The 26,698-nt window shown below is 43.5% G+C and overlaps 2 protein-coding genes across 4 annotated transcripts in view; both read right to left on the reverse strand.

Moving 5' to 3' along the window:
* The window catches only part of LOC128416597 (tripartite motif-containing protein 54-like), a 54,139-nt gene extending 47,888 nt beyond the window's left edge, over nt 1–6,251 (reverse strand). The window contains exon 1 of the mRNA XM_053394546.1: nt 210–6,251. Coding sequence (XP_053250521.1) covers nt 210–377 — 168 coding nt within the window. The 5' untranslated portion in view covers nt 378–6,251. The remainder of the gene's footprint in view (nt 1–209) is intronic.
* Nucleotides 6,252–8,052: 1,801 nt separating this feature from the next.
* The window catches only part of DNAJC5 (DnaJ heat shock protein family (Hsp40) member C5), a 43,967-nt gene continuing 25,321 nt past the window's right edge, over nt 8,053–26,698 (reverse strand). For 2 of the 3 annotated variants that reach the window (XM_053394568.1, XM_053394567.1), the window contains 4 exons: nt 16,182–16,299; nt 12,864–13,077; nt 10,596–10,767; nt 8,053–9,075 (listed from right to left, as the gene is read on the reverse strand). In XM_053394568.1, the coding sequence (XP_053250543.1) occupies nt 8,978–9,075; nt 10,596–10,767; nt 12,864–13,077; nt 16,182–16,288 (591 nt within the window). In that variant the 5' untranslated portion in view covers nt 16,289–16,299 and the 3' untranslated portion in view covers nt 8,053–8,977. Of the gene's footprint in view, nt 9,076–10,595; nt 10,768–12,863; nt 13,078–16,181; nt 16,300–26,127; nt 26,200–26,698 lie in introns of those variants that run through there. The other variant, XM_053394569.1, reaches the window with a different exon arrangement.

The following is a 26,698-nucleotide window of genomic DNA, read 5'->3' on the forward strand; positions in this document are numbered from 1 at the left end:
TAGCATGTGTCGGTCAGTCCACGCAGATTCACCCAGTGATCTTGCAAGACACAGGCCCTTCCCCAAAGCTCACGCCACCTGCAATGACGACGGGCATTTTGCTAGCGATTCCGTATCCCTGGTGCCACCTTCTCTCTTTGAACACTATGCGCTTAGACCCAAAATGAAAACCAAGCCAAGCTGCAAACCCAGGCATGTTCACAGCTCACCTGAAAGATGTCGTTGGCACATTTCCTGCACAGGTTGTGCTGGCAGGGCAGGATGACCACCGGCTTGGTAAACATCTCCAAACAGATGGGGCAAATCAGCTGCCTTTCCAGGCTATCCATGGTGGGGCAATCTCTAGGGCAGGAGTTGTAGTCCATGTGGGTCGACATGACAAGGGAAGAGGCAAGTGCCGATCTGGACGGGGCTCCCCGTGTGCCCTCGCGCCAGTCCTGGAGTGCGGCGGTGAGAAAGGGCAAGGGGAACGACTCATGACTGCCAACGGCTCCATGTGGAAGGCAGCTGTTTGCTCTGATTTCCCCAAGGTCCGCAAAAGATCAGCTCAAATGCTCCAGGAATGTGATGGTGGAGCCTCTCATGCTCCTGCCGTCAGGGAACAGTTTGCCTTTTTATTCTGCCTCAGCATCCCTGCTCAGACACAGGCGTCGTGCATCGAAGATACTGTTACGTGCAACCCCAATCTCCGAGCAGCGAGAGATTCCAGGGGTTTCAGCACTTGGTTTCCTTAGGAATGAAGGCCAGCAGAGACGGTGGCGTCTTTAGGATATGGAAAGCGTAATGCCGGTGGTCAACAAAAGAGGTTTAAAGTCTGTCTCAAGGCAAATCTAAAAAAATGTAGTATAAACACTGACAACTGGGAAACACTGGCCTGCAAGCGCTCCAGTTGGAGAGCAGCCTTTACCAAAGGTGTCATGGGCTTTGGAGACACTCGAACTCAGGACCCAAGGGAGAAACGTGCTAGGAGGAAGGCACGCTTGGCAAATCCACACCGTGATCAACTCCTGCCCGGAAATCAATGTCCCCACTGTGGAAGGACGTGTGGATCCAGTATTGGCCTCCACAGTCACTTACGGACTCATTGTTAAAACCATGTTTATGGATGACAATCTTACTCGGCTATGAGTGATCGCCAAACAAGAAGGATATATGGTTTCATTTAAACTTTTAATTGTAATCTGCTTGGGGGCAGGGACCTGCCTTGTGAGCATTTTCCTGCATAAAGCACCATCTTCACAACACTATAAAGAACCAGAAATGAGAACATAGTGCTAAAACCTCCACCCCTTCCTTTGAAAATAGATAAGGAAGAACCTTATGGAGCAAATTTTGGTTGGGATGGGGGCAATACACAAGGCTCCCTTTGAAGACTGCATGGAAACAGCAGCTAATACAGAATGCAGTCAGTGGCTATTATCTCTGGTGGGATAGTGTCTAGATAGTGTGTCAGACTAGGATCTGGGAGACGACCAGGGTTTGAATCCCCACTCAGTCATGAAGCTCACTGGGTGACCTTGGGCCAGTCACTGCCTCTTGGCCTAACCAGCGTCACAGGGTTGTTGTAACCATATGAGCCCCTTAGAGGAAAAGGAAATGGGCTGGTCTTTTTGAAAACTTCCACTTCTCCTCAGAATTCCTCAGAAATTTCTGTGGCCGCTCTACACAAGATAGCTTTGAGTCCAAAGGCTGCCGCAGATAGGTGGGGTATAAATAATAAATTATGATTATCATCACAGTTGCTCAGGATAAAAACCCAAGGAAGGTGGCTTCCATGCTTGATTTCTTCCTCCTTTAAGTCACAGCATTTTGGTTAATGGCAGAAAAGACCCTAATCCAGCCTTAAAATAAACATTTAAAAAAAAAAACAGATCAAGAGAACACTTCGGGTGGTTTTTTTGCCTTGAAAACATTTATTTTACAACCTTGGTTTCTGATAATTTAGCAGTCTTTATTTTTTCAATTTTATGTTCCTATTCAGACATACAATACATAAATTACATGCTAAAACATAAAATAAATTCCTTCTGCTTGAACTGTAGGTATGTACAGGAGCTCAGTATTTGCGAGTGTTAACAATCCACAAAGTTCGGACAGCCACAGCTACTTACATACAATTTAAAGGATGACCCTTTAAGTAACATAACAAAATATATATATATATTTTCTATGTATATGTATATATATATAATTGCTTTTCAAATGCATTTATACTTTTTGATTGTTCTTTACAACTAACATTTTTCTTAATTTAAAAAAAAAAATCTGGATTTCCCCTTTTCTCCAGCAAGTACAAGTGCAATATGAGACTCTTGATACATCTTCATCAGGTCACACAGACTTCAGGAGAGGCCACAACAAATCTTACTAAAAATCAACAAGTGAATGATGGAATCTACCAAACTTTGCTTTCTGGAGCCATGGTTCATTTCAATGGGGCTTTCAAACCTTCACTGAAAGGAACGGCATGAAAGGAGCAATGGCTGACTGGGCCACAGTTCATCCTAACTTTTTTTACTCATATGCAAGAAGAGGCTGCCTTGAATAGAGAGATAGCTACACAAAACAAAAAACACATACCATGTTCCCCAATAGAGGAGATGGGGCAGCAGGAGGGGATGATACAAAAATTAATAGAACACCAGCAGTAGCTGAACGACGCAACACACACACGCACACACACAGGACTAATGTGGAAAACGCAATTTCTACAGCTTTTGCAGCTTGGCAAATCTCCAGGTTCATTACATACACACACAGCCCACCCATCGACACACAACACACAGGCGTACCAAAAAGGAAAATAAGATCGCTGAGTCAAAACACCGAAACGAAAATAAGCTGCAGGTCTTGCGCTGTGCAATTAAACAATTTGGGTTGGCTTGCCTCCAGCAAAATACCAAAAATCAAATGTCAAGTGTTATTGTTGGCCTACAGATTAGAGTCTAAGAATTAGGCAACGGGACTGCGGGGCGAGGTAAAGAAACAATGGAAAGACAGGAAGGGTCCCTGTCTTCTTCTTCCAACAGGGAAGGGGGGAGGCTGGCTCTGTCATGCCTAGTTTTGGGGTCTTTAGATCAGGGGTCAGCAAGGTTTACCTCGCTTGGGCCGGTTCACTCCTGCGGAGATCACTCCATGGGCTGGATCGCGTCTGCGCAGATGCGATTTCCAGCATTTGTGTCTGCGCAGATGTGATTTCCGGCACCACGGAAGCGAGTCCCCACTCCGCACTGTGCCGGTTTAGCACAGTGCGCGGAGACTTGCTGAGTGGGCGGCTTGGTTCAGGGGCGGCTCGTGGGCCATTTAAAGGACCCCGTGGGCTGCTTGTGGCCCAGGGGCTGCAGGTGGCCAACCCCTGCTTTAGACAATCACATCGACTCATCTCCTTAACAGTCAAAGCTGAATTACCAACAGAAAAGAACCACAGCAATGCAAGCACTCATCCTACAATTTCCCATGCTATGCCCCACTTTGTTAAATACGCTGCCGCTAGAAAGAGCTTAGAGCCATGCCTTGCAACTATTTCAGAAGCCACCTTCCCCTCCACTTCAACCCACGACAACCATCCCAGAAAGAACTCTTTGCCTCTCAGGATATTGCTGCCTTCTCTTTGAATCAAGCCGACATGTTCAGGGTTTTGGTTTTTTTAAGGACAGGCATTCGCTGTCCATTCTTGATGTGTTTGTTTGCAGGAGCCCCAATTGCTGCAGGAGGCTCCTAGAATCAGGGCACAGTTCCCACCTCCACCTGCAACGTAGGTAAAAACTGTCACAAGGGTTGCTGATCGAACAGCAGACCCCCCCAGCAACACCACCACATCACTGAGAACATAATGTGAAACTCTGCCATTGAATAAGCTTGGGCGGGGTGCTCTCATGATAGGCTACTATGCAATGAAATGTTATGGAGCATCACATTTTATTGACTACTGTGAGGGCTAAAAGAAAAGGAGGGTGTTTGGAAGCTACTAAGCTGAAAGAAAAAGCGCTTGGTAACATCAGAAATGGCAGAAATCTACCCACAAGTGCTACAAGGATGTTTACGTAAGTGTTTTATATATACATGTATATACAGATAAAAACAACAGATTCATACATACACAGCCTGTGAAATTTATTTAGCATTCGTAGGTACAATGCCCCTTGGCTCCCCAAACAAAGGATGACTGCATTGCTCATTGCACCAAACAACTATTTATTTATTTTTATCACTTCAACAGCAGCTGCTGCAGAGGGGATTTGGAGCTCATCTGGAATGTAGAATAAATTAAGACCAGTTTCCCAAGCGACAGTTTTCCTGAACACATCAGGACTTGGCACTTTGGTGTCTGAAAACGTAACATCTGGTTCTTAGTAGCTCTGAGAGCAGTGTGCCTTTTCCACAGCAGTTATATCTAATCAGTGCATCCATGATACATTTTCAGACACGTGAAAGCCTCCCAGGATCACTCCTGTGTTGGGAAAGGGATGGAGAATCAGCACTCAAAGCAAGTTTCCGGGTGCAAGCCTGTGGCTTGGCATGATTTAGTAAGAAGCTTGGAAGTCCAACCAGCAAGCTACCAACCTTCCTCAGGTCGCATTAGCCCCAAATTGCATCTCCCAGGTAATCAAAACGGCAGCCCGCAAAGCTCTCCGTACCACGGGAAGCTGTACAGATCCTCCCTGACTCTGCACAAGTGGTCTGATGATTGGGCAATAATGAGCAGGTTAACGACAGGAGTTCCTAACACAGCCAGCTCCCTGAATGCAATCTGAGAGCAAAATGGGCAGGCTCATGAAGATGCTTGGGAAAGCTAGCATCACTTAAAGTAAAAATGAAAACACTAATTTAATTGGCTGGCAACACATTTAAGCATAGAAAAATGGTGCAAAAGTTTCATATGCATTGGCAGTGAACATTCTTCATGTAAGCCAGTGCCAATGGACTTTTAAAAAGTTCATTGCCCATTTTTCATCTCTCGCTTCATTCTCACTAGCTCCAAATGAAAAAAAAAGCTGTGTTGATTTTAGTGAGGGGGCGGGGAAAGATGCTCCACGACTCACATATTCAAGTCCCTGGGAGCTGAATTGAGCCAAAGAGCCAGAGCTAGGATGTGGTTTGGCCACCATGCAAAGCGAAGCAGGTACTTCTGGGCTTGTGGCGGCTTGGTGCATTATATATGCCTATCACAAAGCCACGTGGAACTCACTTTAATTGGCCGGATCCACTGGTTTTGACACAGTTAAACAGGACTGAAGGACAACCTTCTGCAAGTCTTCTAACAACATAATATGAGTTTGAAAAAATGAGAAAGGTGAGCCATGGCAGTCTAAAGGAAAACTGTTGTAAGGGGATCAGGTAGTGGACTTGATAAATAAGACTGAAGACAGATGGATGTTCCAGAAATTTTAAAGGTAGCTTGAAAGAAGGCTCACACTCAGAATCCTGTATGCTCACCCCCACAATCACCTTCTATTAAATGACTTTGGTACGGTCTCAAAAACCCTTAAGTCATGTTTGTCCAGAGGCAGCAACAAGAAGACTTACAGCAAGTACACAAACGCAATGGAAAGTGAAACTCCTCTCAAATCATTTTCAGCTTTGTTTGCCTCCAGTTGAAGATAGAGCTATTAGAAATTCGAATTAGAAACTTTCCTTTATATCAAACAGCAATCAGACTTTGAAAGAGCCCCAGTTCCCTGTGTCCAGCAGCACAACGTTAGGAACAGAGAGCAGAGACTGTGTTTAAGACTATGTGAAGCACCTTCATCCTGGCATTTTAGCTTAGCAATTAATGGATATTTAGAGCAAGCTTCAGTGGGATGCAAATCTAAAGGACACAATGGCGTAAGAAAACACAGGAAGTACTACAGCTTTACCCCCAAATCACCACTGGAATGATTATGAAATCATTGCCCAACAGCAAAATGATTAATAAATTGATCTACTTTAAGTGAACACAAATAGCGATACAGTACTCTGAACTCCAAGACTGAGAAGGAGAAGGGAGGGGGGAAAGTGCCTTGAAACTCTATTGAAACAATTAACTATGCTAGAGATTGAAGCAGCTTGTTTCCAGTGGCACCAAACTGTTTAGGGGTTATTACATGTTTGTAAAATCCAGCCTGACACCGGATCATGGCCCAAGTTCTTCACTAGATGTTTTGCTCTGGAGCGCCAATGTTGTTAGGTCATGAAATCAGTCCAAGATGGTCAATTTTAGTTATGTTAAAATCAAGACTGAAGCCGGGCAGCAGGAGCGCAGCTGAAAGAACTCTGTCACCTTTAATAAATTCTCCATATTATACCCTCCATGTAACCCTCAACAAGATGGATGAGGCTTTCAAGTCTAAATATGTAAATCTCTGTGTGTGTGTTGTCCCCTAACCCCTGGGTGTGGGACGTTGAATAAAAACCAGTGACAGGCACTAGGAATGCATGATAAGCCTGTTTTCGCCTAGAGAAAGATACAAGTCTGAAATATATTAACTTTGAATCATGCAGGTGGATTCAAGGAATATTAAAGTACTGAGCTGTCCAGGGTATTTAGCCGAAAACTAAGGGTGCAATATCAAAACGAGTGTTAACAATGTGTTAGCTCACCCAAATGTTAAGAACTACCCTTCTGCCTAACCTAAGTAAAGTGAACATGCCATATTGGGCACCTCTGGAGAAGACTGGAGAGGGCAGGAAAGGAAAGAAAAGAGCTGGCTCGGCTTTCAAAAGACAGTTTTGGTCCATATGGTTAAGAAGCTTTCAAAGATCTTTCCTTTAGTACAGATTTCAGGTCAGGTGTAGGGAAGATGAAGTCCTGCAAAGAAAGCAAACCCTGCTTGTTGGGAAGTAGAACGCATGTAGAACAAAGTCAGGCCTCATCCCACACAATCTGCATTACGAGACTGTGGGATGCTGAGGAGGTGGTGGCAGAGCCCGACTGCACTATTTCAGACTGCAGACAAGGGAAGACATTTCTACAATGCTCCCCAATAAACTTGCGCAACAGGCAAAGGGCTCAATCAGACTCGCTTTTCCTTATGTGTTAATTTTTCTATTTGCATTGACTTTGCTTTTCTCCACACGCCCTGGGGAATATTCATATTGGCATCTCCCACTTGCAGTCTGAAATGGTACCACCTCAGAAGAGACAGCCACAGTTAATTCCAAAAAGGAGGAGAGACAAAATTGGGGGGGGGGGCACAGAGAAAAAGAGAACAGAACAGACTGATCTGAGCTCTGAAATTCAAAGGCAGCAGCAGCCCTGAAGCTCAGTGTCCCTGGGGGATGCATTTTTAAGTGGACTGAACATTTTCTAAAATGAGACTGAACAAACAATAGCAGAGAATTAGAGAATATAAGTTGCTGAGATACCTAAGGAAGCCTCATGATGCCCCCACATTCACACACAAACACACACACACAATTTCCATTCATAATTTTTTTTTCTACCGCAGAGAGGGAAACCGTTCCAGAATATCCATCACAAAGTTATCAGTGAAGGGATGTAAGGGAAACCCCAAACAAAATAAACATTATCTTTAAAAAGAACACGTGCAAATCATTTCACGGGTTAACATACAAGGAAACAGATGTGATTAGTTATTTGACAACCATTCAGCAACACTAATTAATCAACCACGCAGTGCTCCAATTTTGTAAAGCACTGCACACTGGTTAGAGCAGATCAGACTTATTGATCCCATTTTAGCAAGGTAGAACAGAGGCAATCAAATTTGTGCTAGGAAGCCACATGGCTGTAGCTACAGATAGAAGACTTGGTGCCTCAGCTCCAAAACGCTGTGTTTTGTCTGCTGAGCCAGTCAGCATAGATCTGTTTCCTTCATCACATAGCAGCAAACTGAAGCTTGCCACCCAGTGAACACTCAAAAGGGAGCCACAGCCAATCTCAGTCCCCTGATAAGTATGCCTGTACCTGCAGCATTTATCCTAGAAATGTTTTTTTTAAGTACTCTTAGATGCATACCTAGAATGCATGTGTAAAGTGGCCTTAGTTTTCTTTTTTAAGAGGTGCTTGTAAAAATGTAAAAAGCAATGCATATTCAAACAACAGAAATCTAAACTTTGCTCGACTATTTATTTGCTTAGACTTCATTCAAACGCGACAGTGAGAGCATACATGAGTTTCTGTTTTCCATGTTCATGCACAAGTAAAAAAAATGGCAGTAACTGATCATAAATAGTGCAGGGGAATGATTAAATTCAAACAAAACTAGTGTGCACTTTAATTTGAGATAATTCAAGTAACGTCTGGTTTTATAACAAAACCAACATTTTGGCCCTCTCCTATACAAGAACATCTTAACTATAAAGCCACTGACACTCAGAAGATGAAACAGATGTGCAGGGAACATTTTTTCCCTTTAAAAAAAAATCCCTTCCATGCAACATCAGCCATTTTCAAGGTTAGCTCTTGAGACAGGGGTGTTAGGAGCAAAGGGGCAGTTGGGATATACTGGAAATCTTAGTTGCTATCAAGTGGATGATCAACAGCCGCCTTCAAGCGATGTTTGTAGCTCAACTGTATGGAAGTGTGGTGGCTTCTGTGGCAAATTTAAATTCTCTTTGAAAAATGGTCATTGTTTTTTTTTTGGCTGGTATCGCTGCTTAAAATGCAGAATGTATCCATCACACTCGTTGTGATAACTCCTCAATACATTACAACACAAAGACATTTATAACATAAAACTCCACACATGCTAATTTTTTTTCTTTTTTAAAAAAGGAAACGAAATAAGACCAAAAGCTAAACTGCTTTAAATACTGCATGCTACAGTATCATCCATGTATCATCAAGATACGACACTGAAGGTGACAAAAGGCGAAGGGATTACAAAATATTCTCAGCAGGTTGGAGGCTGCCCTCTAAGTGTGGCAGGACGTCTCCCTTCCCCGTACTCTATTATCTAATGTCCATGATTCTAGTGCTGGATTGGCCATATTATTTATTCTTATCCGTTCTAGTTAACAGTGCTTCCTTAACTTAGTTAAATCCATCGGTATGGTAGCTGGGGTGGGAGTCCGCTGTGAGCTGGGTCGTCTCTGAGACTGGCTGTATCACAATAGGTGTATCTGAGGTGTCTGAAAATCAAAGGAAATCGTGGTTAGACAGCTCCCTCCTAAAACTGCTGAAAGGAAGTGACGCAATGAAGACCTGGCTTGTCAAAAGCAACTTGCCAGCCCTAAGGGCTTCTAGGCAACCAGGTAAAGGTAAAGAGACCCCTGACTATTAGGTCCAGTCGGGACCGACTCTGGGGTTGCGGCGCTCATCTCGCTCTATAGGCCAAGGGAGCCGGTGTTTGTCTGCAGACAGCTTCCGGGTCATGTGGCCAGCATGACTAAGCCGCTTCTGGAGAACCAGAGCAGCGCACGGAAATGCTGTTTACCTTCCCGCCGGAGTGGTACCTATTTATCTACTTGCACTTTGACGTGCTTTCGAACTGCCAGGTTGGCAGGAGCAGGGACCGAGCAACGGGAGCTCACCCCATCGTGGGGATTCGAACCGCCAACCTTCTGATTGGCAAGTCCTAGGCTCTGTGGTTTAACCCACAGCGCCACCCGCGTCCCTTGGTAACCAGGTAAGGGCATCTAAATTTTTTCCCCTTCATTGCAGCTATAAATGACCAGCGTAGGATTGTGGGGGAAACAGGGAAGTTTGCAAGGCCAACTTAAGATTTCTGTGCAGCCGTTAATTTTTAAAAAGTTCCTCCTTCTTAGGATGTTTGTTTGCTTCATTATTTTTCCATCAGTTTCAGTTAAACAGACAGAAGGGTTGTATTTAATTAATTATTTAAACACCATATTCCTAGTTAATGGTGTCCATACAGTGAGTAATATGCAAGGTAGGGGAAATTCCTCCATAACCTGCTAACCGTGTCAACAAATGTTATCCATATTTCCTCTTAAGGCTACACCAACTAGCTTCAAAAGAAGCATACCCACTGGGTGCCTTTAGACCATCGTTCCATGAATGGGACTACAAAGATGAAGGGCAGCACTCTCCAGCTTCTGCCATCAAGCCAGGAGTCAAGAGCTACTGGACGTTTGCACTCTCTGCCTCCTATAGCAAGGAGACCCACCAGCCTAGCCAAACCCATGGATCAGAGAAGGAACAGCTTGCAAGAAGCTTGGCTTTCCCTCTCCCTGCCAGAAAGAACCCCCAGGTGCAATTGCCACAAGCCCTGGAACTGCGGAAGTGAGAAGCAGCGCACTCTGGCCCCCAACCACTGGACAGGGGACAAAGGGGATGCATGGCTGTATGTATGTTTGCAATTCGTGTACAAGTATTGTGAGCTGGCTCAAGGGCCATTCCACTGACAGGCAAGTTATAAAATCTTCTAAATGATATGATCAACGAATTTGCTCACCTCTTCACCATTTTGTACATGGTTTGGTTTCATTCAGGGAGATATTTAGGAATCTCCATGAAGCCAGGTTTTCAGAAAAAAACACACATTTGCAGCACAGATATGCTTTTTAGGCACCCCCTGATAAGCTTAAGTTGAAACTACACGAAGCTTCTCCTCCTCCTCCTCTCTCTACTCAGCCCTGTGATTTTGAGACATTCCATGTGTGGCTGACCTGGAAAGCAGAAGACTTACCCCTCTCATCTGACTGTAGCTGTGCCTCCAAGTCTTCAGGGGAGACATAGTATTCCTGCTCTTCACCTTCAGGGGGTTTCGGTTTACACTTTCCACAGCAACAGTTACAGCAACAGCAGAGACAGCAACAGCAGTAGCAGCCCGTGATGAGTCCACAGAACACAAACAGCGCCTGCACAGAGGAAAAGGGAAAGTGTCTCCAACCAAGGAATGCCAGCTTAACTTAGATCTCATGCTTGGGATATCAGCAGCAGAAAAACAGCCTCTTGAACTTAAAAAGCTCGCACCCTCCTGACACGTAGCATAAAATCAAAAATGGGAAGGGAACCTCTCAGGCAAAGGTTTGCCTCTTCACAATTGCATTATGATGGTCTCATGAAAAACTGCCCATGTGTCGTACAATTGCAAGTTACTATGTCTTGAGGTGAAGCAAAGGCCAACCCCTCTGCTCTAGCACTCCCAAATCACTGCTGTAGTTTATGCTATTGCCTATGGCTTCTCATCAATTACTGTGGGTGGAATTCAACCATGTGCTCTTCCAATCATTCTGTCTGAACAAGTACTGCCAGGTGGAACGACCCCATGTTGTGTTCTGGAGCTTCTCCCAGCTCCCCAGCGCCAACTCTAGGAGCGCAGGGCATGCAGAAGGAAGAGAGGGGAGGAAGCTCATTGCAGAAGTCCTTCCACAGACCTTTGGCTGTCGGGGCTGATTAGTTGAATCTCACCCTGTATTCCCCAAAATGCAAGTCAATACATCCAAGATATGCCCCAACAAGCACTAAGAAGTCCAACTATTGCATAAAATAAAATAAATAAAATATGCCTGATTTGTACAAAATTACAAGAAAGCTAATCATTTCAAATCTCCTGGATTAGGGAGCTGTTTCAGTTTGCCACTCAGTTATCTGCTCCATGGCGCTCAAAAGCTTCTCTCTCATGACAGGAGAAAGCAGGAAAAGAAAGTATTCCAATGGGTGATTCATCAAAACAGGAAACCAACACATTCAGAAAGCAAGTTAAGCGACTTCAACAACTGACACCACATGACACACTGAGCTTTTGATAAAAGACCACACAACCCTTTTTGTACTGTAAACTTGAGTCAAAACAATCTTCTTTCAAACCACAAGGAACCTACAAAAGCATTCCAGGAATTTCAAGAGATAATGCTTCGGAGACTGCTGCTTGTGGAATATTTCTAAATCAGTTGCCATTTTAAGCCAGAATTCATATTTTTTAATGGCTGCACTTAAAACTTTTAATCATGACTGGACACCACAGGCCAAAATTTACGACAGTACTATCATTAAAAAGGAGAATTCTGCTTTTTCCTCTCATACAGGAGGCAATGTCTCTTCCATACAGAATCGTAGAATTGTAAACTAATTGTAAACTAAACAGAAATATGTCTGCTACGACAGCACATGCACATCATCTAAAAACAAGAGCAGCAATGTTTCTTGCTTCTGAAACGTTTTTAAGGTAAAGGTAAAGGTACCCCTGCCCATACGGGCCAGTCTTGCCAGACTCTAGGGTTGTGCACTCATCTCACTCTAGAGGCCGTGAGCTGGCGCTGTCCGCAGACACTTCCGGGTCACGTGGCCAGTGTGACAAGCTGCATCTGGCGAGCCAGCGCAGCACACGGAAACGCCGTTTACCTTCCCGCTAGTAAGCGGTCCCTATTTATCTACTTGCACTTAGGGGTGCTTTCGAACTGCTAGGTGGGCAGGAGCTGGGACCGAGCGACGGGAGCGCACCCCGCTGTGGGGATTTGAACCGCCGACCATACGATCGGCAAGTCCTAGGCGCTGGGGCTTTTTTTTACCCACACACAAATCTGAACAATAGATTATATGAGTTTCATTCAATTAATTAATGAAGTTCTGTAATAGGTTGCACCCCCTAGGGCATCAGAAAGAACTTTCTGACAGTAAGAGCTGTTTGACAGTGGAACAAATTCCCTGGGAAACTGGTACTGTATAGACTCTCCTTCACCGGATGTTTTTGAGCAGAGGTTGGATGGTCAACTGTCAAGGTTTCTTTGGTTGTGATACCTAAACTGCAGGGGTTTGGACAAGATGACCCTCAAGGTCCCCTCCACCTCCACAAATCGGTGGTTCAATGGTTCTCTGGAAAAACTAACATACCTACTGGGGAGGCAGCAGAATCACTCAAGGTTCCTAGAAACTGTTGAAACGTCATCCTCTATGGGATTATTATCGTGCTGCACAAAGAACATGTTCAGAGGAGAATCTCTCTGTTGCTTACCTTTGCCCACCAGCTGGATAGCACAAAGTACGTGTTCACATTCTCCTCTCCAAACTGCTCTGCTACATAGAGACCCAAGGAGCCATACTTATCATAAATATTTCGTTTTGTAGCATCAGTTAATATCGCGTGTGCATTGTTGATTTCTTTAAATTTTTCTGCAGCTTCCGGATTATCTGGGTTCTTATCGGGGTGATATTTTAATGCAAGTTTCCTGTGGAAAGAAGAAACCACAGAAGAACATGACAAGCCTTCTGGATCAGGGCAAAGGTCCGCCTAGTCTAGCGTCCGGTTCTCACAGTGGTTAACCAAACGCCTATAGGAAACACACAAGCAGTATCTGGGTACAGCAAAACTCTATAGCCCTCCTGTGGTTTCCAGCAACTGGCATTCAGAAACATACTGCTTCAGATAGTGGAGGCAGAGCACTGACATCCTGGTTAGCAGCTATTAATAGCCTGATTAATAGCCTCCTTGAATTTGTCTAATCCTCTTTTAAAGCCATCCAAGTTGGTGGCCATTGCTGTCCCTTGTGGGAGCAAGTTCCATAGTTTATGTGCTGTGCGAAGAAGTACTTTGTTTTGTATGTCCTGAATCTTCCAAAATCCCGTTTCACTGGGTATCAATAAATTCTAGTGTTATGAGGCAGGAAGTGGGGGGAAACCTCTATCCACTTTCTCCATGCTGTAATTTTATAAACTTCTAACATGTTGCCCCTTACTCACTGTTCCTCTAAACTGAAAAGGAGGAGGACTCAAACAAGTTGCATGCTCTGCGTCCATCAAGGCATCTCAGAGTTGGGATACTGAGGTTCAGCAAACCTTCACTTGTCATGGTATAGAGATAGTTGATCTGGAAGCCCCATTTGTAAGAGAAGTGGGGGAGGACAGTGCTGTCGGCTCCCTGCCTTTATTCCACAAGGTGCCTTGAAGCCCCACCTCCTTTGGGGGCCTCTTCACACTTCTGGGTGTACCTTGTTTTCCTTTTTTAAAAAAGTAAGGTATGAACGTGCCTGACACAAGTCTCATATGGGTGCTCTTGCTGGGGGCAGAATCTGAGAACTGAGTGCAACAACTCCCAGGCTGTACTTGGTGGCAGAACTGGGTCTCATTTGTGCCACTTGAAAAGCCTGGCTCTGGGTTTGGGTGGGAACTTATAGTGTTTTTACCAGGTATCCCACAGCCATGAACTCAAAAAGGTTGAAAACCTCTGCCCTTGGCCATTTTGGTTGCCTTTCTCTGAACCTTTTCCAATGCTACAAAATTCCTTTTGAGGTGAGGCAACCAGAACTATACACAGTATCCCAAGCGTGGCCGCACCATAGATTTGTATAATGGCATCAGTTTTATTTTCAATTCCTTTCCTAATGTTCCCTAGAATGGAATTTACCTTTTTCTTAGCTGCCACACAGTATGAAATGCAGGCTTGTTTCTGTTTGGGAAAGCTGTGATATGCAAGGTAAAGCGCACATGCGTGTACACACACACAAGTACAATTCTATACATGTTTACCCAAGTCCTACTGAATTCAATGGGACTTAATCCCAAACATGTATAAGTCTACAACCCAAATCTACTCTGTCCCTCCTAATATTTTCTGCAGCAGTTTCCGGCACTGCCAAATTTTTACAGCATACAGCTGCTCAAGTCAAAAAAAGGAAAATTGTTTGTGCCCACACTTAGTCCATAATGGCAGAAAGCATCCAACATAGTCAATGTAGGGCTGGTTTATATGAAGAGCAAAAGCCCATTAGAAAATGACAAGTAGCTGCTACTCTGTAGAGACTGTCAATTTCTGCACATAAATATCCTGCAAAGAGCGCCTTGTCTCTAAAGTCACATGAGAGAGGTACAACTTCAAGCAGATGTTTGCCCAAAGCAGTTGCCGGTTGACTCTTCCACATCAAGAGGAACAAAAGACTAATATTTCCAGACAGATGCACAGCTACCCATTTGCAGCAAGGAATAATATTTTTTTTTCAAAAAAAAAGGGAAGATTCACTGTGATACAGAACATAGGAAGCTGCATTATATTGATGGTACAATGAAAGCTAACATACATTTCCACAAATTTCTGTTCACAAAAGAATATCTGCAGCCAGAATCTCCAAAAATCTCCTATTGTTTGCTTCTGTTCTGAGAAATAGTGGGAATGCAATTAAAGTTTATTTTTTAGAACCCTGCGTTTCCACCCTGAGTTAGTGCAAACTCAGGAAAAGTAGCTTGCTCACTAAATCACTTACCATTGTGAAAAGGTTTACTGCTGACCCCTAGTGTAAACTTCAGCTCATTGCAGTTTATCACTAGTATGCCCCCTGAACTCACCTCTGGGCTCATTCTCGCTTCCCTTTCTTTGTCCTGAGATTTCTTGTTCTTCTCATGATTTCTAGACACGGGTCTGAGAGATTTTCCTTTTGGCCTGCTGCTTTCCCCAGGAAAAAAACACTGTTTACTGCTGAATTGAAACATATGTCAATCTGCAGAAAACTCAATTGACGTTTGTTCCAATTCAGCAGTAAACTGTGGCTTTCCTGGGAAAAGCGGAGTAAAGAAGAACAAAACCTCTCAGACGCATGCCCAGAAGACTACTGCTGGTTCACCAGCACATCTATTTAGCCTATGGACTTTTATCTTCCACTGTTCCCAAAAATTTTGAAGTAAGAGCATAAAAAGTTTTGGGTTTTTTTATTTTAAAAAATGTGAATAAAAGTTTGGTGCGAAAAGCAGACTGATCTCTACAGCTAAGATTTATTCCCAAGACTCATCACTGAGTCACTGGACCTTCCTTTTTCCATTGCTGCCCAGTAAAATAGCTGTGATGAAGACACAACTTTATAAAAGCAGCATTATGTGGACTGACAAGAAAACTGTAGATCATGATTCAAGCCCTATTATGTTCCAAACTTTAGGAGAGATTTTATTACTCAGTGGTATGACCTATGACTGAAAAAGCTGAAGTTCTGAAAATATAACTGAACCAATCTCTGGTTCTACTTATCTCAAAAATCATCTCAAGATACAGCTAGAGCAAATAGTGTACTGTGTAAAAGGAGTATATAAATTTGTCTGATTTCTTCTACTCAACTACTTTGAACAAGGAAGTTGGGTTAGATTCCTATTATCATGTTTTGTGGTTTTTTTTCCAGATAGAAACCATAGTTATCTATGTTTCAGATAACCCAAATGAAGTACGAGTAATCACCTCACTTGCAGTGTTTAGCATCTCAGAGATAGCAGAAACTTATGGAACGATATCATGAGGCAAGCTGGCTGTGTTAGAATGTATGCTATGTTCAGAGCGAGCTCTTGGCCTCCTTACCTGTATGACTTTTTAATATCATCTGAGGTGGCGTTCTTGTCCAGTCCTAGAACATGGTACAATGATTCCCCAGACGTAGACAATGAGCGTTGCCTCTGGTCTCCCATCTTGAGCTAACCTGGGGAGAAAAGAGTTTAGGACAAAAATCAGAATTGGGCCGAGTGCTGGATTTCATACTAGGTGGTGTACCAGGGTTCATAGCCCTGTGCAGTCATGAAACTCATTTGGTGCCCTTGGGAAAATCACCATCTCCCAGCCTGACCAAACTCACAAGAGTGTTGAGAGTAACAGCCAGGAAAACCCATATATGCCACTCTAAGCTTCCAGAAGGAACGGCGTGATACAAAGAAGATAAAATTGGTTTATAATCTCAAGCTTCTTCCAACCCCCTTTTGTAGAGGGTAACTTTAGAAAAACATCTAATATCTCTGAAGTTATGACTATGCCCAGTTTGCACGTAACACTACACCAAACTGTGGCTAAGCATTGACAAGCAAACACGCCGGAACTTGAGAACAAAAATCACTACCCACAGTTTCGCTGCTGTTGCTCTACAGAGCTAAGTGATGGTTTGGTTAAGCATTTTGTTTGAACCCAACTTGTAGTTTTTCTCCCCCAAACAAACCATGAGTGGCAAGCCAGACTTTTAGAAGACATCTGAAGGCAGCCCCGTTTAGGGAAGCTTTTAATGTTTAATAGACTATTGTATTTTAATATTCTGTTGAAAGCCGCCCAGAGTGGCTGGGGAAACCCAGCCAGATGGGTGGGATATAAATAATAAATTATTATTATTATTATTATTATTAGCCAAGAGAAAACTTTACTTTCACCTCGTGGCTTGTCTGAAGTGAGGCAACCCACGAAACCAGGTTAGGACGCAGCACTAAGCCAAACCATGACTTAATTCCTAGTTGCACAGCAGCAGCAGAAATGGGGGAGCAGCAAAGTAGCACCAATTTTTGCTCTGAGTACCGAACAGGCTTGCTTGTTCACGCTTAGCCACAGTGTGTGAACCAGTCTACTATTTCTTTGACCCCTGCACTACTTGAGGAGCAAAAAATCCCATATCACAGTTCGTAATTGCTGTTTATGTATAGCTATTAACCTCCTGTCAAAACTGTACAGTGGTGCCTCGCAAGACGAAAAGAATTCGTTCCGCGAGTCTCTTCGTCTTGCGGTTTTTTCGTCTTGCGAAGCAAGCCCATTAGCGGCTTAGCGGATTAGCGCTATTAGCAGCTTAGCAGATCAGGGGATAAGCGGCTTAGCGGCTTAGCGGATCAGCTGATAAGCAGCTTAGCGGATCAGCTGTTAAGCGGCTTAGCAGATCAGCTGATAAGCGGCTTAGCGATCAGCTGTTAAGCGGCTTAGCGGATCAGCTGATAAGCGGCTTAGCGGCTTGGGGGAAAGGGGGGGGAGGGAAAAACCCTGCAGGAACTCGCAAGACATTTTCGTCTTGCAAAGCAAGCCCATAGGAAATTCGTTTTGCGAAGCACCTCCAAAACGGAAAACCCTTTCGTCTAGCGGGTTTTCCGTCGTGCGAGGCATTCGTCTTGCGGGGCACCACTGTACACAACAAAGGGGTCACAGAAAACTCTCGCAGAACATAAGCAATGTGTTTTTGGTAACCTTAAAAATGCCCGTTAGAATCCAAGCAACACTTCGTAGTCTAGCTTTAGATGCAGATCAATGCCAAATGGGGTCTGGGGAGCTAATAAGGACCCAGTTACCATAATGGGTCCATCTAGTACAGTATGCTGCCCAGAAAAGCTCACAAAAATCTTATGATGACTATATCTAACCATTACTGATATTTTCCTGCAAAGGGTAATCAAGAGATATTATTCCTGAACATAATGGGTATGACCATCATGCTTAATAATCAAAACATGTTTTTCTTTTTCTTTTTATGGTAATGATCACAATATCATCCTATGGTAGTGAATTCCTTTAGTTAAGTTACATGTTCCGTGAAGTATTCACTTCATTGTCTTAGACCTGCTGCTTCTCCATTCCAGTCGATGCACTCCAGGCGTTTGCATTTTGAGAATCCATTTCTGTCCATACTTCTCATGGTCTCAAACATTTCTCTTCTCTCGAAGGCGTAGAGCCATAGTGTCTCAACCAACCTATATTCATGGAACAAACCCGCCTCCCCCCATCACATAAATCGCTCCTTTCAGCACCTTCTTCCTCTCAGCCATGATCAGTGACAAAGAATGGGGTAAAAAATCAGTCCTTTATTTTCCCAGGGGAAACTTTCCATTTTGTAAGTTCATCGGTAACTATGGATGGCGTTGAACCACAAATAGATTATAGGCAAGCTTGGCAGTTTTACTAAAAACAAGTAAATAGGGCATCAGAAATTGTTCCAATGCAAATTACACCTCGTTGTGCAGACGAATATTTTCCAGAAAATCCATGTCACTGGCCATATAATAATGATTAATTATTTCAGTGTGGGATAGCCAGTATTATGTACAATGTTCTAAAGATGGACATAATTATAATCATATATAATGGCAAAGAGCAATTAAGAAAAGGAAATGCTCAATGCTTTTGAAAGGTACTTTTTCTTTCAAAACAGCACTGAGGGCCTGACTTAAGTTTGCCAGACTATAGCACCTGGCACCCAGATAAAGAATTCCAGTTCAGAGAATATGTTGGAGCCAGATGGCAAATCGGAAACCAGGTAGAAGCTGCTACATGGGCAATTACTTTAAAACCTAGAATAAAAATCTTTACTTTAGAGTGAGGCAAGTAAGTCTCTGCTGAGACACAGTGAGAAACACGTGAAGCCTTGCTGCCATCTGGTAAGGCAATAATTAGAATATATTTTAAGCACCACTTTCAGAAGCCTGTATTATATGACAGCCAAAAGAGATGTCAAAATTTTAAGCACGCAGGGTCCAAATGGTTAAGGGGCAACAAAACCCTCAAACATTGTTCATGTTGTCAGGTAAGAGCAGAAGTGTCAGACAGCTCAAGGCTCCAAAACTCACAGCAGACCAAGAAGTCTGTCATGCACGTTCATAGAGTCTGAAAAGCAAACTCAAATTCTGCAGAACCCATCTGACATTTCGAGCTGTCCCATTTGGCTGGGACGCATTCCACGGGTTTAGAAGGGTAATACGGGATTGTCACCTGACTCTGCACAAAAGAGATAATTCTTCTTACAACCTCAAGGTAATAAATGACAATGTCCTCCTGCCATCCACAACGCAACACTCATACGTTCTTACACCTTCCATGACAATAAACCTGAGGACAGAAGCCAGATATAACCATTTCTACAGATTCTATCGTAGACTCCTTTAGCACTTCACAGATAAATTAACCTCTTTCCTGACCTCTTTGCTATCCAGTTACAAAACTAACTGTTGATACTGAGCTGGATCTTCATGCTGCCGCGCCAGCTGCACTTAGACACAATGCTCGCCAAAGGTTAGCATTGTCTTTCTCAACCTGATGCTCTCCAGATGTTTTAGACTACAACTTTCAAAAGGCCCCGGCAGCGTGACAGTGTGCTAGCTGTGTTTGATGATGATGATTTTATTTGTAACCCGCCCATCTCATTGGGTTGCCTTTGTCTGAGGTAAGTTCATTTAATTTTTTTCTGCCTTTTTGGTGTGGATTCTCTCTCCCCACCCCATATTTAATTTTATTATATTACTGTTTCTGGTATTTTATCGTTGACCACGGGAGGGGGCTTTTTAGGGCCAAGAAGTGAAGCATAAACAAACACACACACACACACACATATATATGTATAATGTATATCAGGGGTCGGCAAGGTTTACCTCGCCTGGGCTGGTTCACTCCAGCGGAGATCCCTCCGTGGGCCAGATCGCGTATGCGCCTGCGATTTCCGGAATCTGCGTCTGCACAGATGCGATTTTCACTGTCTGTGCATGTGCAGATAAGATTTTCAGTGCTGCGGAAGTGAGTCCCCGCATCGGTTTAGCGCAAGGCACAGGGACTTGCTGAGTAGGCGGCTTGGTTTGGGGGCGGATCATGGTCCGGTCAAACGACCCCTGCTTGTGGCCCACAGGCCTTAGGTTGCTGACCTGATGTATATCATATATATCAAGTATGTATGTGTATACACACACACACACACACATGCACACACACAGATCCCACTCCTATGCCTCCTAAAGTGGCAATAAGACCAACAACTGTACTTCTGCAATGGATATTTCTTACAGGCCCCAAATTCTTGGAAACAGTCTAGCATATATAAAAACTTTCTTTCATTGTTCTTTTTGGCTGCTGAAATGCTGCAAAGTTCCATTTATTATTTCTATACCACCCTTCATCCACAGATCTCGGGGTGGTCTGGAGCATAAAAATACAATATAAAAACACAAAACTCAGAATAAAAACAAGAACAAAACAATAACCCCCACCCCCCTCTGATGCTTTTACCTTCTGAGTATGAGCTTTTAAATCATTTATGATCAGGAATCTTTGCAGATTTGGGAAATGCTACGTTAAAACATTCCAATGCATGATCGAAATGCAAAATGATTCTCAGCGACCTTTTTTACTACCCACATAACTGGCGGTACATAAAAGAAAGCACTTCTTTATGCAGCATGGTTATACTCTGGAACTTCATGAAGGAGAGGCCTATCAAAAGCTACTAGCATGTCCTTGGGGATCCTGCCCTCTTCCATTCCATGACCAACCGAGCATAGACATCGCTGAGACAGAATATGCTGGGAGAGCACATCTTTGTTTGAAACTCTGTCCTGCCATGTGATGCCCCAAACCTTCCTGACGCAGTGCATGTGGAAGGCATTGAGGCATTGCTCCTGGCAGGTGCAAACTGCCTACGTCTCACTACCAAAAAATAGCATGCTCAACACCCAAGCCTGGTAGACCTTCATCTTGGTATTGGTCATTAGCATCACATACTCCCATACCCTTCTGGAGGGGCGAGCCACTGCCATAGCTGACTTGCCAATAGGCTTGCCTAGCTCAGCGTTGATGAGAGAGGTTGCTGGTTACGGTGGAGCCCAGGTGGAAAAAATTGTTTACCGGCTCCCAGTGGAGTGTGGAAGGCTGCAAAAAGCCATGGTTTGCATCTCAAACACTGGACAGCAGGGAGACCATCCACAAAGCATCACTTGAAAATGGAACATCTGGACAGGTTCATATAAAAGAAGGCAGTCTTTAAGGTATCATGGACTCAGGCTGCTTAGGGCCTTAAAGGTTAAAGTTAGAGCTTTAGAGTGAGCCCAGAAGTAAATTGGTAGCCAGCCCAGTTGAAAGAGCACCAAAGTGATGTGATCACTATGAATGTTGGCCTCTTATGATTCCATGAACGTTAATGCTTAAAACTAACCAAAGAATCCAGTTAATACCTTGATGACAAGCACAATGTTATCAACATTCACTGGATGTAATTCAGCCTTTGGAGGCATTATAGTAAAAAGGCAAATTGATTTTACACAGGCACTTAAAAAAAATCCTATGCTTGGGTTCGCATTTTCACATCCAAACCCCCTCAAAATCAAGCCCAAGTCCAACACAACAATGCCGCTAACAAAACGAAGATCTGCCCTTCTTCAGCAGCAGACACGTTGGGAAAAGACAGGCTGCTGGCTATTTTTGGATTAGGTCATTTCAGCTAGCCCACACTAGATTAAATAGGCCTTTGGAGGAGGTATTTTTAAAGCACGTGGCTCTCAGCCAGCTTAACACTCTCTCTCTCTCTCTCTCTCTCTCTCTCTCTCTCTCTCTCTCTTTGGTGGCACGGACCTATCTAGTCTCAACAAAAGATGCTTATAAAAACAAAGCAAAACTGAGCATTACTTGGTTCTCAAGGCTGGCTCTTCCAAAGAACTAGATGCATTGCATACCAGAGGCAAACCATGCTCCCATCCTGGTGGTGGGTAAAGAAATTTAGTGGGGTGGGTGAGTGTGTCAAGGAAATAAGACTTGCAACAGCTAGAATAAAACAGCAGATATTTTGCAAATCCCCCCCCCCCCGCCATGTTAAGATGGGGGAAAGCTATGTGACTCAGTGGGCATAATGATCCCAGCTGTAAGGATGGTTTGCATATATGCCTGAAATCCACTTTCTACAGCAACACAACTGTTCAAATGCAGCAGACCCACTGAAACGGGGGCATCTGGGTTTAATTTATGAGCTCTGAGTGAACCCACTAAAATCAATGGACATGACCATCTTAAGTTCATTGATTTCAAGTACTCTATGACTTTCTTAGATACAAACCAGAGTATCCAATACATTCACATTTAATGCTAAATTTCATTTGCACTGCAACAACATTGTGCTCTGAGAGTTATGACTGAGGTGCCTTATATTATTTAAATTAAGCAGTTATGCCTTGAGCTCCAAGGCCCTAATGCAACGCAGGATGAAAACACAGAGCTGCATCAGCATGAAATTCCCTGCATGTTCATCTGAGATTAACTGAAATTCAGAAACCAAATTCTTTCCCTTGCTGGATGGCACTGACAGTCCTCTTTACACTTTAACACTTTCACTGTTGTATAGGGTGGACGAAGTATTTTGCTGGGTGCTTGCAAAAGTATGGAAGCTAGAACTCAATTTGGCATCTTAAGGATATTAAGATTTTAAAAATGAAGTTTTTGGCTCTTATGCCAGTAAAGAGAACATGAGAATATGTGGGCAATACTTGAGAAAATTTAACTACTAAACAATTAATTAGCACTAAGAATATCCTTTGTATTGAACAGAACATGGCACAATGGGTCAATAGATCTGGCTGTTAACTAGAAGGTTGGTGGTCTGAACCCACCCCAGGGACTGCTGTGGACAAGATCCTGCATTCCAACTCTGCAATTCTATGATTCTAAGCACTGAGCACCCACAAGGATTTTTGAGAGTTATAGAAGAGTCCTGTCCCTTCCTTGTTTCTCAACTGGTAGACTTTGTTTCCATTAACAAACAGTCCTAGTTTCTGGATAAAATCTTCCCCCTTGCAGTTGTTTTCTATAGGACAGTGGTGGCCAAACTTGGCCCTCCAGCTGTTTTGGGACTACAATTCCCATCATCCCTGGCCAGTGGTCCTGTTAGCTAGGGATGATGGGAGTTGTAGTCCAAAAACAGCTGGAGGGCCAAGTTTGGCCACCACTGCTACAGGATATTAATATCAGCAGTCATACCGCAATATATTTTCAATTTGTCACAACATGATGCTAATCTGACAAAACCTAACTACCTACTTTAGTCAATCTGACAGGGGTACTTTAGAATCTAGACTCCTCCAGTTTGGGAAAGCGGTTAAATAGGAAGGTCCAACAACATGGGCTTACACCAGCATTGCTCAGAGGATTTCTCAATGCATGAAAGCTATCTTATCCCATTAGCAAATGTAACCTGGAGAAGCAACACGTATCTCAACACAGCAACTCTCATGATTCTGCAGATAGTGGACAGATTGGCATATAACACCATGGCTTGTTTGATTATCTAAACCTAGCCTCACCAGTTTTCTTCTGCAAATCTCTGCCTTGCTACAAACAATAAACTTCCAGAACCCCAAATCTACAAACAAACATGTAGTTTTAGCCTCATTCTGCTTTGAACGTGACGGTCTTGCATTAAAAAAAAAAGTTAGGTGCAAGAATGGAAGCAAAACTAATTTAAATGTGAGATGACAAAAGATTTTCCATATACAGTGGTACCCCTGGTTGCGAACGGGATCTGTTCCGGAGCCCCGTTTGCAACATGAGCAGAATGCAACCCGCGTCTGCGCATGTGCTGGTTGCAATTTGCCACTTCTGGGCATGTGCGTGACGTCATTTTGAACGTCTGCGCATACGGCGAAACCCGGAAGTAAACCTTTCCAGTACTTCTGGGTTACCGTGGGACGCAACCTGAAGCAAACGTAACAAGAGGTATGACTGTAATGGCTAACTTAGAAGTTTGCTTTTCACGAGTAATGGATTATCTAATGTGTACAGATTTTATATTCTGCAGACAACCATATCACTATCTTTTCCACAGATTCAGCCCTTTTGGGGAGCCCTATTTCATGGGTCCCACTTATGTTCTGTACCTTTAAAGAGCATGCCTTGCTACACACTCACCAGCCATCTGTTATGCATTCGAGGCAGGGAGGGTTCCCTTGAAGTGGTTTCTCTCCAAAGGCTATGAAGAAAGGTAATCTCCTGGATTAAAACAGCATCACTCTTAACCGTCTACATACCAAGCACTAAGGGTTTATAGTTAGTACTATTGCAGTGGGGTGAGGGGAACAGACATGCACATATGCTAAACCCCATCATGCTCCACATTTCTTCATTACTTTCATTGTTTTCATGTATCTTAACCAATGTTTAAGTGTATCATGTCAGACTTAATTTAGATTAACAAACGTCTCTGCTCATTGAGTCACTACAGTGACTCAGAGTCCCTCCTCTATCAGTGAACATCTGTGACTTCATTTTAATACCCAGCCTCATGGTGGAATCACACTGCACAATGCTAGCTAATTTGGTCGCTGGGGGAGGAAAGAAAAAAAAGGACAAAGCTGTCAGTCTTGTTTTCATGCGACCCCCTCAAGAAAATAAGAGGGGGGGGCTATTCAAAGTAACACCTTCAAAATCTCTGATATATATTAGTATCTGTGAGATAGAACATCAGCACCAACATAGAACTCTGTAAGGAAACTGCAAGGTACATATGCTTTGTCATTTACAATAGCCCTCCTTTTACAGCTGATTTTAAGAGTATTTCCCATGTCTAACTAAACAAATTGAAGCGGCTTAACAAGAGTGACTGATCCCAAGTTGCTTACTCTGCCTTGGCAATGAAAACACATCTCTGAAGCCAGCAAGCTGACATACTTCATTAGTCTTCTAAAGTGCTAAGGCAAAAGAAGGCCAAATATGCCCAGACTGTGAACATTCTAATGATCAGGCCTCTATGTGCAGCTTGTACAGCACATGAGGAGCCTGATAAACTTCTTCCTCTGAATTCGCAAAGCCAATTGACCAGGCCCACTTCTAGAACACCTACACGCTGACATGAAATTAGGCAATGGATTGAAATCTTCAGCCACTGGGATCTTCAATATAGAGCCAATGCAGTATAGTGTTAGAATGTTGGGCTAGGACCCGGGGGACCAGGGTTCAAATCCCCGCTCAGCCACAATGCTCACTGGGTGACTTTAGGCAAGTAACTGGGGAGGGGGCCAGCTATGTACACCCCCCTGAGTTCCTTAGAGAAAAATGTGGGCTATAAATGCAGTAAATAATCATTATTGAATATCGCTTTATGTCAAATGCATCAATTCTTGGGCTATGGTCCAATTTCAAAGCTGTCCAGTAACGTCTCCCTACCCTTTTGCACAAACGTGTGGCCTGAGACTAGCGACCTCCTTAGCTTTATGGACAGGTGCATATGTGGCACAAAGCCCCCCAAGCTGATGTTATTTCAGTGCATCGTGTACCAGGCTTGCCCACGTAGTATGACCAAATCCTACAAAACTGATAGTGTGGTGCATCAGCTGAATTCCATCAGTTTGCAAAACATCAGTTTGCAAATCAGTTCCAATTATTTATTTATTTGGTCCACTGGCAGCAGTTTTATCACCTGTATGTTGCTTTTATATTGCTTTTATGCTATGCACTTTCTCTTTTCTGTACACCACTTTGGTATTTTCTAGTAGCACATGGCTTCAAAATCTTGCAAATACAATAAATCTTTTGAGACTTTCTTTTCAACATGGCCTTATAGGACTTGGCATTTTGCATGTTGCCAACTCTCACCCTCCTGCAACATCAAAATATCTACCACCCACCTGCCCAAGTCCCTTGTCTTCCAACAGTAGCCAGCACTAGATCTGCAGAGACACACAAGGCCATTCCACAATGCATTTTCGGTTCCTGCTTGAGGCTTTGTTCACAAGAGATGCACACTCATTTGATGATAAGAATACAAACCTACGTGAAATCAATGAACTTCAATTCAGTGACCATCCTCAACATTGCCAACTGCTAAGAAGCCTGTTGGGTGAAACACTTCCTTTCTTATGAAGCTGAAAGACCTGTCAACTACTTAATGGGAGCTCTGATATCACAATGAATTGGTTGACATCACAAAATGGAACAAGCAACAGAAGAGCCAAAGAAATTTTGAAGGAGCAATGAACATCGGTGGCTGCAAAGGAGAGGCAGCACAACCGAAGCTCAGAAGTGATGAAGCCCCAGCAAGATTATAGGGCTGAAGGCTATGACACGGACCATGTGGAAAGGAACCACAGAAACAAAAGGCCAAGACTGGCTGGAGATGACAGTGCCAAAAGGTTAGTACCCCAAGCCCAGAATGAGTGTGTGACAACTAAAATGGAGAAGTACCCACAACTGACGTTTGTCTGTGACGGGGGAGAGAGTGAAAAGGACAGGTAGGTGTAGAGTGAGCAGGATAGCTAGCAATGGAAGGGGAAGTAGCTAAAGACCAAAGATATGGGAACTGGCCAGGGAAGAGTAGTTGACTAATGATAGGGGTGGGGAGAGAG

Source organism: Podarcis raffonei, chromosome 6, assembly GCF_027172205.1.
Source record: "Podarcis raffonei isolate rPodRaf1 chromosome 6, rPodRaf1.pri, whole genome shotgun sequence".
NCBI classification, from domain to species: domain Eukaryota; kingdom Metazoa; phylum Chordata; class Lepidosauria; order Squamata; family Lacertidae; genus Podarcis; species Podarcis raffonei.